This window comes from Hakea prostrata, chromosome 8 (assembly GCF_041222555.1).
Source record: "Hakea prostrata isolate BN-2017 chromosome 8, UWA_Hpros_2, whole genome shotgun sequence".
In the NCBI taxonomy this organism is placed as follows: Eukaryota; Viridiplantae; Streptophyta; class Magnoliopsida; order Proteales; family Proteaceae; genus Hakea; species Hakea prostrata.
In genome coordinates, this window is record NC_142607.1 from 54,681,208 (window position 1) to 54,695,967 (window position 14,760).

The following is a 14,760-nucleotide window of genomic DNA, read 5'->3' on the forward strand; positions in this document are numbered from 1 at the left end:
TGGACTTATTTCAAGAAGAAAACATTAACAAAAGATTTAGTCAATGCTCAAACATAACTATAAATAACAATAAGATTATGTGTTGAAAACTGACCATAATGACCAATGGCTGTTGGACCAAAACTGCAGGCCGGACATCTTCTTGTGAGCCATTAATTTTAATTTTAGCAAGGAATCTGACCTGTTCCATCCAAATTTCATTGATCTGCAAAACTTTCCTGATACTACCCTTCTCTACTAAATACTAGCAATGAATCCGACCAACTCAACCAAGACGTAACTGATACCAAAACCCAGTTCCCGATCAGAATTCGCCTCATGTCCAAAACTTCGTTGTTGGATACTCACTTCTTAATTCCACCCGGAATCCGAGCACAATCAATCGGAGTTATTTTGTTGATGATACGGTGAAGATGGGTCTCTTGACTCCACCTACTATGGAGAACAATGAGAGTTCTGGTAGCAACTGCAATGGGAGTTGTGGCAGCAACTGCAATGAAGGCTATGTTGATAATGGGTTTCGGTGGATGCGAACACCTACTCTACTGCATTGAAGGTGGTCTTGGGTGTTGGTTTTTGGGGTTTCAGGCGTCCGGATTCGGTTTTTGGGGTTTCCGGCTGCCGGCGGTGTTGGGGTTCCGGCGGTTAAGGGGTGCCGGCGGCGGGGTAGGGGTGCCGCCCGAAGGTATGTGGTGCCGCCGGGCTGGGTAGGGGTGTCTTTGCCGAGGGTATGGGGTGCCGGAGGTGGCATTGGGTTCCGGCGGCGGGGTGGGGTGCGGGAGGGTATTGGGTTCCGCGAGGGGGGTTGGGGTGCGAGGGAGGTGGGTTAGGGCTGGGGTTCGGGCGGGGGGGTTGGGGTGCCGGAGGGTATGAGGTGGCGTTTAGGGTATGAGGTGGTGTTAGGGTATGAGGTGGCGTTTAGGGTATGAGGTGGCGTATAGTCTCATAGTTTCATATGTATTATGTAATTGACTTACTATAAATACAATTATATGGTTTAAATATGAGATCATGGACTTCACTCAAGTTAACAGTTCATCATATGTATTAGAATTTTAAAACAGCTATCTTCGGTGATCTTATGGACATTAGTCACTTATTTTCTTTAATTTGTTAGAATTTGCCATCACTATACACAATAAACGACCAAATGAGGACTAGAATGACCAAATCACATCATAAATAAATATATGAAACGAAGGCACTAAGCAATATATATACAATATGAATTATAATCTTCGGTTTTATGATAGAGATAATGATTCTGATCAAGTGAAATAGTTTGAATTGGTAGTAGAGTTTAGATTTTTTTTTTGGTAATAATAGAGTTTAGATGAGACTGGTTGATTACAACCAACCCAAGTAATACTCTCTCCTCTGTGAAGTTATCAACCATCATAGAATTTAAGTTGAACTCCATCACCATACAACACAAGTAACTTCCTATGTTATAAATATCCACACCTTCAACATTATCAGGTACGCATTATTGAGTTACTCCGTTTAACATTGAGATCTATAATTTTTTTTTTGTATTCTAAAATTGTGAGCTTCATTGACTTGATGGTCGATAATTACTCAATGAAACTAGTCGAGCATGATTTTTCAGGTTGGTTCACTTACATTGTCGAAAAGATTTTGGAGAAACGTAATCCAATAAAGCACTCTTTTCCTCCCAAACAAAGGATGAGAGGTTTCACCCGCAAAAACCCAAAAGATACCTATAAAAATGGAAAATACAAGAGAAATTGATATTCTCATTGACTCGAGAACAATGAATTACTACCCCAAAAATAAGAAAAAAAGAAAGATGCAACAGATGATTTGATTAATAATTCAGTTTTATCTCAACTAAATGGGTCAACTACATCATTTTCTTCAAATCAGTCCTATTGAAGTTATTTTTTATTTTTATTTATTAAATTTTTTTTAAGGTTATTTTGGAAGTAAGATCTAAACCCTATCGAAGGATATTTTTAAGTAAAGATTTTTTTCATGGATTAAGTAACGATCTTAGACATTGATCTCATCCCAAATCTAATCTTGGGAAGATTTGTGAGTTTCAAATCGACGAGAATAGAGGGGTTATCATCCTTTTTGTTTTACTTGGGAACTTAGTTCGTTTTACTGAATGTTTGTCTCCCGCGCAGCTATCCAAAGATCGTTTGTTACCGCTATTTTGACATAAACAAGTACCACGAATCATTTGTGTTGATTATGAACTAGGCAACCATACTTTTAACGGCTACAACCCATGATTTTGGTTTCTCTCTCCTCGGCTAATTTGGTGATTGGCTATTTGGATTCCAAGAAAAAGGCGACTAAAAGGAGGAAAGTATATATATATATATATATATATATATATATATATATATATATATAGGGAGAGAGAGAGAGAGAGAGAGAGAGAGAGAGAGAGAGAGAGAGAGAGAGAGAGAGAGAGAGAGAGAGAGAGAGAGAGAGAGAGAGAGAGAGGAAGAGTCAGATGGGAGGATATAAATTCTAAACCATCTTATGCACTGGCGGGCATTTGAAGTAAGCTTGGAATCCATGCCAAAGCCATTCCTTTCTTTCCTACTTTTTGTAACTTTCCTTTCTTTGCTACTAAGACTAGAATCCATCTTCTTATATAATGTCTACCATCTTAAGACCTGCAATCCATTACCAAAAAATAGAAACAGAAAAGGCAAAAAAGAAGACCTGAATTTCAAATTCCAGTCTTAACTGTTCTCAGACATTCCTATCAATATGTCTCTCATTTTAGATGATGAATTGCCTTCTTCGTCCAGAACTCCACTCTTTGGTCAAGAACGATCATTAGATGCAATCTTCGGTGGAGGAACAGGTATTCTTCCTTTGCAAAAAACTACTCTACCCCCTAAGATGCTTAAATTTCGAATTCTATATCTATCAGTTCTTACGTTAGCATAAACGGAACCATAATTCACAGCGCATGAGCTGGAAATAAATAAAAGCAAACACCTTACTTTGTTCTGCTATTAAAATGATGGTTGTATTTTTGCATTTGCAAATGTGTTGTTATGGAGAAACAGGAACTTATCAGCTGCAGTTGTTATTGGGTTCACACTGATATGGTTTATTTTTGAGGTTGTTGAGTATCAGTTTCTGACACTTCTCTGTCATATCTTCATCACTGCGATGCTCATCCTCTTCATATGGTCCAACGGCGCCCCATTCTTCAAACGGTGACCTCCTTTTCCAAGTTTCATTCTTTCTGATTCTTCTATAATAAGAACATTGGCCATGAGTATGGTGACACAAAGCACCAGCATAAAGTATATGTACTCAAGTACCAATACATCTACATGGTGCAGCAAGATTCTCACAAGAGACTTCTCAGTTAGCCGAAGGACTCCTATAACAATAAAAAGGAATCCTAATCCCTTAATCTGCTGCTTTTGATTATGGAAACCATTGGAATTAGACCTCTTGTTTGGTTCACAGTTTAGCTTTCGTAATTCACGTTTTGTCTTCAGGAATCCTCCAACTCTACCTGAAATTGTGTCATCAGATTCGGCATTCCAAGAAGTAGCTATAAATTTCTAGAAGAAACTCAATCGATTCATATTAACTCTCTATGACATTGCATGTGGAAAGGATTTGAGCCTCTTCATTATGGTATCTTAATTTACCTCCTGTCCTGTTCACTTTTTTTTCCCCCAATTTTGAATCACCATTATCACTTACATGATTCCAACTATCAATGTTGTCAGGTCATTGCTTCCCTCTGGATACTATCAATCATTGCTTCCTGTTTCAGCACTCTGAATCTTCTATATCTCGGTAAGCAAATAGTAGGTTTTCTTTGAATTTCTCCAACTTCAGTTCTTGTTAACTGACCTTTTGAGCATGTATCAAGGTTTCCTCTGCATGATGGTATTGCCAGCTCTATATGAGCGCTATGAGGAAGAAGTGGATTTTCTTGCAAGCAAAAGCAGTCAGGACATGAAAAAATTGTACAAGAAATTTGACTCAGAAGTTCTTAACAAGATCCCCAGAGGTCCAGTGAAGGGTAAGAAAATCAAGTAGAGTGGAGATGCACGTTTGGTGGTTGAAGGTTACACGTAAAAATTTCATTCAAAATAAGAGAGTTTCTCATGTGGGATTAAAATGGAATCTCCAATGTTTGCTAAGAGATCCAAATTTCCAGAGGACCCCCCTACAATTTCATATGATGATATTATTCAATAATAAAGAATCCTACAATGTTGGTTTTAAAACCGAATCCGCGAAAGCATGGCACCAACAGTCTGGAACCATTTGCAATTTATGGTTTTCCTCCACTCCTCCAACCCCTCCACCACCCTTATTTTTATATATTTTATTTAATTTTTGTATCCAGAGACATATTTCATGATGTACTTTATCATGCTCTTTCTAGTAGGAATATGCCCCATAGTAAAAACAATGAAAGAAGACCGAAAACAAAAGGGAAGATGAAGCTCAACACCAAGGACCAAAAATTTTGATTTTAACTCACAACAGTAGATACAATATGCTTCCCATCATTTGACAGCATACCATTTGCTTCACATCAGTAATAGCCAAGGAATGGATGCACGAGATGCATAAAGCCTATGAATGACAACCTGGTATACAACAAAAAGCGTTGCCCCAACTAAATGGGGTCGGCTAAATGACAACCTGATATGCTGTATCCAAATTATGGTATAGATGCTGAAATGATGTCAGTATTGCCTATGTAATAAATAATGGATGCTGTTTGTGAAGCAACATAAAGGCATCCACTGTAACTTTCCAATCCAGCAGGGACACAATTCAGCTAGTAAGAAAATCACATGTCAGTTTCATGGAAGGAAAATATGAAACTAGAAAGGAATTGAAAATACCTAACAATAGAGTAACATAACTGAGAATAGGACTTACAGTAGGGGTTAAACTCGTTTGGAAACAAAAGCATGTACTCAGTTAGAAAAGACAACAACCCAAAAGAAAAAAAACAAAGCAGCAGCTGGTGAGTTACTTCACAGATAGGTAAACAGGAATATATCGTGTCTCCTCATTGTTGTAAGTTTTCTTATGACCTTTGCTGACTACATGTTTGCTAACTTTCAGTAACGCATCATATATGTAATGAGGCTTCAATGGTTCACCTGTTACCATGCAGAAGGCAGCCTTCTACATGAAGGTTTGTCCTTTCAGCCTGCCACCAATGAACAAAAAACTAAACTAAATACAAATACTACTGAAGAACATAAAAAACAAAAGAGAAATCACCAAAGACTTCATCTATTTATAGAAAAAATGGTTTTCATTATTTATCAATAAGAAAATTAGCATGAATCCTGATGGAATTGAACCATCATACCCTAGAAACTTTCTAGCTGCTCTTCCATTTGAACTAAGGATTCTCACTTACAAAAACACATGTTACACCACCAACAAACGCATATTTCACTATAGACAAAGTCTGAGACCACATTGATTGCTGTAGCGAAATTGAAGATTTTGAAAGTCACACATTCAAATACTACAAAGTTTATTATTCTCCACGACATCATTGAAAAGACATAAAAGAACAAGAAGTTTCAAATATAGAAAATCTCCCTTGCTGTCAAACTATTTTATCCAACCAAATCTTCAATTTCGAACTCTTTATCTTCACGTTCTCAAGTTAATGCATCTGCAAGGAAACCAAAAAAAATAGGAGACTCCACAAACTAGGAAAGATAACATTAAACTTATGCATCTCACAGGCATCTATAAGTAGCAAGCAAAGGCATTGTGTGTCATATCATTAAAGGTGTATTGGGAGATGTTTGTAGATGCTCCTTGTCGCATTATATTTAGGATTTGTTTTGTTTTCCAATTTTGTATTCTCCATGTACATATCCTATTGTAGGCCATAATCTAAAAAGCATAATTAAGATTTTGATTCCAAAAGAATTCAGCTTTAATATGTTCTGGTAATGAACAAGGAAAATGATCCTAAGCCAAGGGTGTATTTAATTGAGAAGACCTCATTTGGACAGTTGGACTAGGCCCCCAATATAGATTATTTGTTACCCTTATGAGCTGAGAAGAATCTTTACAACACCCAGCTCCTAACATAAGAGTGCCTCCTACAGCTACTTCTTCATTTGTTTTCTGTTCTTTTCCCCTCTGCCATGCTTCTAACTAAGTGAAATGTTAGGTAAGAGGGGAGGTAAGTGATATTATCCAGCTAAGAGGGGGTGTAAGTGGTATTTGTCCAGTTAAGAGGGAAGGTAAGTGATATTTACCCATAATAGTAAGCAAGTGATAAAAGAAGGAAAAAGTATGGTGAAACAGAATATGGTTTTCCTGAATCACAACATTGCCCTTGCTTCTGTAATTCTAGTCTCCCCTTAAGGCCCTTGTAAATGATATCAACATTAGGCACTGCTAGACGGTGTTCTCTAGTATGTCTGAGTTTCGAGTCCTTTGCCTAAAATATTCCACAGCATGTTACATGATTCACAGGACCAACTTTAGTTGGGATACAAAAAGATTATCTAAATCAGAGATTCTTTCAACCAACCCTATTTATATGTATATTGGCTTTGAGTTGGCGCATATGTCTTCAACCCAGTATCCAAACAAACCGCAACCCATGCTAGCCTGAAACCTATTCACGTACTTAAATGGCCTACCCTGCAACCAACCCAAGCCGAACAATCAACAAACAAATCCTGTTTGGCTATTGGACCTTTAGTATCATTGCCAACAGTCAATGCCAGTATGCCACTGATCCAACATATTGCCGCTGTTATCTCTTGTTCATCTACCGGTTCAAGTGCTGGACACAAGGGTTATAGGATCAGATCTCTAGAAACTCTTCATTGGAATTCCATAATCACACCAGTGAGTTAAATAGATACAAACATAACAGTCTCTTGGTTGATCCTTGGCACCATTTGGGCGTGCTCTACAACATCCTAGGTCCTCGCCAGCTCTATGGTTCCCTTATTTCCAAGGCCATTATTACACTAGTGAGTTAAATAGATACAAACATAACTGTCTCTTGCTTGATCCTTGGCACCATTTGGGCGTGCTCTACAACATCCTAGGTTGTCGCCAGCTCTACGGTTCCCATATTTCCAAGGCCAGGATGCTCTCTTTGTTCATCTCTAACGTTACTTGGTCCCCTCCCTCCCCCTCTCCCCGGGTCTCACATAGATTTGGTCCTCCCTGTCAACACCCCCCCTCCCCACCAAAAAAAAACTGCAGGACTGCACCCTCTAGCTCCTTTCTCCGGTCAAAGGTTTTCTCCCCCTATGGCAGGAACCTTTCCTCCCCTTCAAAGTAGTCAGTTGGTCCCAGGTCACATACCCCGTCATTTTCCTCACAGTTTGATGATCCCTGCATTGCCTTCCTACTCAATCATTTCTCATTCACCATCACCTCCCTACCAACTCCAATTGCATAAATCTACTGGAATGGCACTGAAGATGTGGACCACCAGTATCCTTCACCAAAAGATAAATTTGCAATTCCTTCTCTTTCTTTATTCTCAATTTTGGAAAGATAGGTTGCTACTTGAAGTCATAAAGTGGTTATTTCTACTTCCTAGAAGAGGAAAAGATCTTGATTGGCATACAATATTTTGTTATGTTGCTATTTTAACAGTCATCTAGACATTAAACACCCTAAGTACTAGTCGGTGGAAGATACTAGCATAAAGTACTCACCATGCAGTATTGTCCCAATGAAGGAAACCGCCATGACCTCTAGCATTTGAGAAGTTATAAACAGCACCACAAACTGGCAAAGACAATATCAACAGGAAGCCATATCATTAGAAAGTGCTGTCAGTTCTACTGCATGGTGTAGAGATCTGTAAAGTAAATAAAAAGTTGCAGTGTGGATTGAATAAAAACATGAACTTTGAGAACAAAGCAACAAAAAGCATGAAGATGAATATACCTTCGTACCCTCCAAAAACTGGATCCTCCGACAACAGCAAAGGTGTATCTAGATCAACGAATCTACAATTCAAAAGGGGGGGGGGGGGGGAGAAAGAGCATAAGATGAATAAACTACCACAAAAATTCAGGGGACTACCACATATTTATGCACCAAAGACATAGCAAGCATGCAAATAAATACATAAGACACAGACAGCACTCCAGGGAGACACAGTACATGCATTGACCTTTTAAAATAAAAAATAAATAGAAGGGATGACTAAAAAGGGAGTGTGATACTTACCTGAAACAGCCAAGCCAGGCAGCAAGATGAACAGCAAAACCCATAGCAAGTGTAGTCTCAACCATGCCTCCAATCATCAAACTCAAGCCTGATCTTCTCACTACCTCAACGATTTCAAGGGCTCCCATAACCCCAAATTTTGCAAGTTTAATGTTGATGACATCAGCAAGATTTCCTTCAATAATTTTCTGAGCATCTAACAAACTCCGGCAGCTTTCATCCGCAACTACGGATATCCCATATTTTTCCTTTGCAACACGGTTGACTAGAGTAAGACCTTCCCAATCGTCCCTATGAACTGGTTGTTCGAAGAGAACAGGAGTCACCCCCATCTCTGCCAGAAAGTAATAGTTAAAGGAATTGTTCACTGTCATGGACATATAGATACCGCAACATACTAAAACAGACGTGTGTGTTTCTCTCTTTTCTGTTTTTTGTGTGGGGTTGGTTTTTCCTTTCTTTTTTTTTTTCTTTTCTTTTTTTTTGAGGGGCAGGGGGCATGGGTTTTAGGTGAGTTTGATGGTTGGAAAGCTTGAAAAGTCAACACTTTCCAGATGCTTGAAAAGCTTGAAGAGACAATACTTTTCCCTTCTTTGTGAGTATCACCATTGGAACTAGGGTTTCAAAGACGTAGATTTTTGGTTCCTTCATAATTAAGGTGGGAGTATTGAGTAGAAGAAAGGACTAGGTTTTACAACAGGTCTATGGTATACAGAGATTCTTACCATGTAATTTGTCAAGAACTTCAATAGCTTCCTTGGATGTGTAACCCTCATTGGCATCCAGGATAAACAAGCAATTGGGGTGGACTAACCGAATTGCTTTAAGAGCTTCAATGTCTGCATTAAGGTTTTTCCCAACCTTAAGTTTTAAGGTGCAGAAACCTCGTTTCTGATAATTTGAAGCCAATCTTGAAGCTTCAGTTGGGGAAACAATTGGAATCTGCATATTGGAACAAGGCAATCAAATTTAGTACTGACACCATGAAGATCCACTGAAGAAAAAGTTATTTTTAGTGAACAAGCAGTGTGAAAGATTGGAATTGAACCGTTATATCAGTAGTTAGGGTATTTGATGCCCCGGCAAACAACCTCCAAAGGGGTACACCGATGCTATTAACCGTTGCATGAATCAGTGCCATCTCAAATCCTGCTCTAACCTTTAATCACAGATATACTAGGGTAAGGGCAAGTAATCTACCTCAAATGTATGACGAATCAAATATTATTAAAAGGGAAGGCTAGGGGTACTAAAAGTAAGAGGAGTGAATGAATCCACATAACAACAGATACTACATGGTAGGATAAATTAATCTTCCTCAAATGTATAATTTATTGAATATAATGACAAGGGAATCTAGGTGGAGTAAAAGTAACTGGAGTTAACCAATCAACAGAACATGAATATTAGTTAGAAGTTGAAAACCAGTAGCTTCAAAAACAGAGTCTTTGACATCTAAAACACGAAAAATTAAGAAGCCACAACTTAGCCAACAATAATTAAGTGACGAACATGAAAACGATGAGCTAAAATCTGAAAAAGAAAACTAATGATCACTTAGAAAAATATCTGACAGTGCTGGAATATCACTTACGGTATGAAATTATAAGTTTACTCACAGAAGCAAATTCGTGTCCAGGAAGAAGAGCAGTAATCTCGCAGAGTACCAAACTCAGAGTCATCGAACGACTCCGAGCAAGGAACTCACAGACCTCGCCGGCCTTTGTAAGTGCCGTATGCTGATCCTCGGCTGTAAGAAAAGGAAGGACTGGGGTCTCGCCCCAACCCGCAGACCCATTATTGAATTCGATCCTGATGGCTACATTCTCCACTTTGTCGATCCTCGAATTGGCAATCGTAAAGGGAGATTTCAGGGGTACGTTCAATGGCCTTCCTTCTGCTCTATGTACATCGACGGTGAAAGTCTCCATCTAGTCCTCGAAGCCAAAGATCAGGATAGACAAAGTCTGAGACCACATTTGAACTAAGGATTCTCACTTACAAAAACACATGTTACACCACCAACAAACGCATATTTCACTATAGACAAAGTCTGAGACCACATTGATTGCTGTAGCGAAATTGAAGATTTTGAAAGTCACACATTCAAATACTACAAAGTTTATTAGTCTCCATGACATCATTGAAAAGACATAAAAAAACAAAAAGTTTCAAATAGAGAAAATCTCCCTTGCTCTCAAACTATTTTATCCAACCAAATCTTCAATTTCGAACTCTTTATCTTCACGTTCTCAAGTTAATGCATCTGCAAGGAAACCAAAAAAAATATGAGACTTCACAAACTAGGAAAGATAACATTAAACTTATGCATCTCACAGGCATCTTATAAGTAGCAAGCAAAGGCATTGTGTGTCATATCATTAAAGGTGTATTGGGAGATGTTTGTAGATGCTCCTTGTTGCATTATATTAAGGATTTGTTTTCTTTTCCAATTTTTTATTCTCCATGTACATATCCTATTGTAGGCCATAATCTAAAAAGCAGAATTAAGATTTTGATTCCAAAAGAATTCAGCTTTAATATGTTCTGGTAATGAACAAGGAAAATGATCCTAAGCCAAGGTTGTATTTAATTGAGAAGACCTCATTTGGACAGTTGGACTAGGCCCCCAATATAGATTATTTGTTACCCTTATGAGCTGAGAAGAATCTGTACACCACCCAGCTCCTAATATAAGAGTGCCTCCTACAGCTACTTCTTCATTTGTTTTCTGTTGTTTTCCCCTCTGCCACGCTTCTTGCTCGGTATCTCTTCCTAGCTTCAAATAATGAAATTGGACTAGGTAAATTCATTGGTTGGTTGAAGCAAACCATTGATTTTCCCTATTCTAGGTAAGGTCTCCATGCTGTCAACCGGTTAAAGGAAGTAATTTCACTTCAGAATTCTGCATTGGGTTGTTTTTATTGTGTAAGAATTCAATGTAATAAATACACAAGCGATTTCCCCACATACGCCCACTAAAATAGTCAAGAAACACGAACCATTTCAGCAAAACAAAAATCCCACAACATTGAAGATCAGCTCTAAACATAAAATTAACAAAACCGGAACTTACTACGGATTGGAATTTCAAGATTAACAATCAGAAGTGACTAGTGTTTGAAAACAATGGAGGTAAGGCATGATTTCTTATTTACAGTTAGATTACATAAAAAATGAGCTCTAAACCTATATTTATTTCTTTAACCAAATATAAATTATGTAAATATGTTTGAGTTCATAGCCTAGGATGCATGTTGTTTACCGGTAATACTATTCAATGTATGCAAAAAGAATAAGAAATCTTCAATAGATTGGCATTTGTATTCATGCATGCATGCATGCTGAAGCATGAGTTGCTGCAGCAACACAAGGATTTAAATTACAATATCAGCAGTTGGATAGGGCACTAGTGGGTACTCATAGGGATGTTTCAATCCGAAGAAACACGATCGAGATAGCAGCTAGAACACGGAGTAGTGGCAGCAACACAAGTTCGCAATACCCATCTGATTTCAATTCTTCAAAACTGGGGGGCAAGTTGTATATAACAGGCCAAGGAAAAATGGACAAAAAACCTCTAGTACACATAACAGTATATGAGACGACAGCCTACAAAATTGGAAACCCAGAAAAGCAACATGGAGGAACCTGTTGGCATCACAGTAATACCATGCTTTTCCAAGAATTGGCACAGCCTCTCTAGTGATATTTTTGAGCCCTCTGAAAAATAAAAAAATCTGACAAAAAAAGGAAAAAGAAAAGGTCAAATCCCCATTATTATTGGACCAAGAGCGGCAGACACAAGAATTTACAGCATACTTTGGTAGAAGTCTAATAAATACGGTACAGCAAAATGCCAAGATTAAGATGAGAATTATAAGCTCTCTAAATATGAAAAACTAAAAATTGCATTAACTCAAAGAGGAAGCCCAACACAGATTGAGATCTATAACAAGAAGAAATTTTGAATTTAAAAATTACAACCCACAATGCAGTCTAAATAACTTACGGCCGGGGGGGGGGGGGGGGGTGGGATAGTTTCAAAAAACATAAAGGGGGAAAAAAAAAAAGCCAACCCCAAACGGGTTTAAAAAAAAATTTTTTTTTGGGGGGGGGGGGGCCCAAAATGGTGGCTTCCTCTTTATCTATTTCTTTTTTTTTGTTTTTTTTTTGTGTCGGGGGGGGGGGGGGGGGGGGGGGGGGGGGGGTTTTTAGCTAGTTGGGGCGATGAGTCGATGAGGCGCCCTCCGAGGCGCTTTTGAGGCGGTCGAGGCGTTTTAGTGTACATCTCATACACTAATTCATTGTAAACATATCTTATATATAATAAAAAAACTAATATTAACCATTTAGCCTACCTTAAGTCATCCAACATACTACAAACAACACATAGTAGGTCCTAAATAAATTTCAAGCATCATACTATCATTAACAAGAATTAAGATACGATAAAATGTAACTAAATACTAAATAGTAAACACAAAGATGCATGAACAAAACAAATAAACACTAGACAACATACCTTCATTAAATGTCACCAACACTAGCACCACCTACAACTCCATGGCTCCACTTCACCATCACCTACAACTCCACCTCTTCTACATTGTTGAGCTGTAGCCAAATATCCTCACAAGTAAAAGAAGAAAATGAAACAAAGCATATTATATCTAAATAGAAAGTTTTAAATATTTAAGCAAACAGTCCCACTTATATCTAAAATCTAAAATCCAAAGCCCAAATATACCAACACACCCATATCCAAAATTCCCAATAAAAATCCACAATTCATATCCAAAATTCCCAATAGAAAAGTATAAGTCAGCTAGTCATAATCATCATCAATTAAATTGGTAGCAAGTGGGAGATCTTCTCGAACTTGTTGTTGCTCCAAAGAGGTAGACCTCAAACCAAAATCATCTACAATGTTCTCATCATCATGCAAGTCTTCCTCTTCTTCCATGTCTCCATCAGACTCAGAGTCATGTTCCTCTTCCTCAACCACCCTCTCCAAAGACCTGCGGCCGCGACGTGAGTAACATATATTAACTCCACAGTCTCCACTAGATGTTGATCCACTTGGTTGACCTCTCCTCGGTCTATTTTGGCCCTCAAGTGATGAAGATGCCCCTATAGCTCTATCAACAGTGCTCCAAGTAAGATCACCCTCAGGATGGACTAAATCATCAGGCTGATTAACCATCCACTCACTGCTCCAGTCAAGCTCATCAAGGAGTAGTGGATCATAATTTCTAATCTTTAATCGCCTTTCATCGAACCTTTCTTGAAGACGGCGATTGTACTGAACAAAAGCTAGATCATTCAACCTTTCATGTTCCAGCCTATTCCTCTTCTTGGTGTGAATCTGAATTCATAAGCAATTGAAAAGAATCCCAAGTCATTCTTCTAAATTTAAATTTAAAAGTGTTTTAAATACTTGAATTATTTAATACTTACAAACTCAAATGTGCTCCAATTCCTTTCACAACCAGAGGAAGAACAACAAAGGCTTAGTATCCTCCGTGCAATCTTTGTAAGCTCAAAAACAAATCCTCCATGTGTATCCCACCATGTAACTATAGTATTAAAAAAAAAAAAAGATTAACATAATAGGTAGAGTTACAAACCAAATAAGTATACCTAAAAATAAAATATACAAGTAAAAACTTACGAGGACTCATAGTTGTACGCTGCCTGATAGCCATAGCTGTGGAGAAAGGACCTCTAGCTTCCTTATAGTCATTTACCTGGGACAATATCTTATCTTGTTCATGTGCATCAGGCACTATTCTTCCAACAACTTCATTGAAAGAAGTTTGGAGAGAAGTGATCAACCCATAATCATCTACATCATCTAAGTTGTAGAACTTCCCAGGATTCAAGAAATAGGCTGCACCATATAGAGGTCTCTCCATCTGGCACTCCCATCGCCTATCAATGATTTGTATGACTTTCTTCCAGAGTCGTTCTTTGCCTCCAAAATTGTCCTTTATTTTTTTCTTGGCCTCTTGCATGGCTACAAACACTTCAGGCAGTGCGGGTCTTTCATCAGCATCCACAATCCTCAATACAATCATAAGAGGTTGTGATGCTCTAATACAATCCTCCACACCATGCCAAAATGCTGTAGAAAAAGTTGTTTCAGCTACTTTCTTCCCTGCTTCTGTCTTGGACAAATTGGAATTTGTCCACTCCTCAGAAATGAATAAGTGCCTTAAATCATCCTTGTGTTTCAACAAGCTTTGCAATGTCAAGAATGAAGTGGCAAACCTAGTCACTGCAGCCCTCACAAGATCTCTCGCCATTTGTCTTCTCGTCTCAAGGCCTCCAAAGCAATCTTGTGTGCCTATAAATGAAAGTGGTAATTCTCTTCCCTTGAATTATCACTTTCTTATATTGTTTCAAATTTCCAATGTCCTCTAGCATCAAATCAAGACAATGGGCTGCACAAGGAGTCCAATATAACCTAGTCCTCTTCTCCATTAATAATGCCCCTGCTGCTTTGTAATTTGAGGCATTATCAGTCACCACTTGAAGTACATGGTC

At 38.3% G+C, this 14,760-nt stretch overlaps 3 protein-coding genes across 4 annotated transcripts; 1 reads left to right on the forward strand and 2 right to left on the reverse strand.

Annotated features, from left to right (window-relative positions):
* The first annotated feature begins 447 nt into the window (after positions 1 to 447).
* LOC149008675 (reticulon-like protein B9) lies at positions 448 to 4,256 on the forward strand. Its single transcript, XM_089167259.1, has 6 exons — positions 448 to 685; positions 2,765 to 2,845; positions 3,002 to 3,207; positions 3,568 to 3,639; positions 3,735 to 3,804; positions 3,881 to 4,256. Exons 1-6 carry the CDS (start codon positions 448 to 450, stop codon positions 4,048 to 4,050), a joined length of 837 nt encoding a protein of 278 aa, XP_089023385.1. The 3' UTR covers positions 4,051 to 4,256.
* A 126-nt stretch (positions 4,257 to 4,382) lies between these two features.
* LOC149008676 (L-Ala-D/L-amino acid epimerase-like) lies at positions 4,383 to 10,331 on the reverse strand. 2 transcript variants are annotated; one of them, XM_089166011.1, is made up of 7 exons: positions 9,831 to 10,331; positions 9,260 to 9,370; positions 8,937 to 9,153; positions 8,212 to 8,545; positions 7,927 to 7,988; positions 7,692 to 7,764; positions 4,383 to 5,185 (listed from the first exon to the last, which is right to left on the reverse strand). In XM_089166011.1, the coding sequence occupies exons 1-7, from the start codon at positions 10,140 to 10,142 to the stop codon at positions 5,161 to 5,163; spliced, it is 1,134 nt and encodes a 377-aa protein (XP_089022137.1). In that variant the 5' UTR covers positions 10,143 to 10,331; the 3' UTR covers positions 4,383 to 5,160. The 2 variants fall into 2 exon arrangements, with proteins under 2 accessions (XP_089022137.1, XP_089022138.1); XM_089166012.1 differs by lacking the exon at positions 4,383 to 5,185 and adding an exon at positions 5,379 to 5,665.
* Positions 10,332 to 13,039: 2,708 nt separating this feature from the next.
* Positions 13,040 to 14,519, reverse strand: LOC149008677 (uncharacterized). Its single transcript, XM_089167260.1, has 3 exons — positions 13,886 to 14,519; positions 13,672 to 13,790; positions 13,040 to 13,579 (listed from the first exon to the last, which is right to left on the reverse strand). Exons 1-3 carry the CDS (start codon positions 14,517 to 14,519, stop codon positions 13,040 to 13,042), a joined length of 1,293 nt encoding a protein of 430 aa, XP_089023386.1.
* Between the last annotated feature and the right edge of the window lie 241 nt (positions 14,520 to 14,760).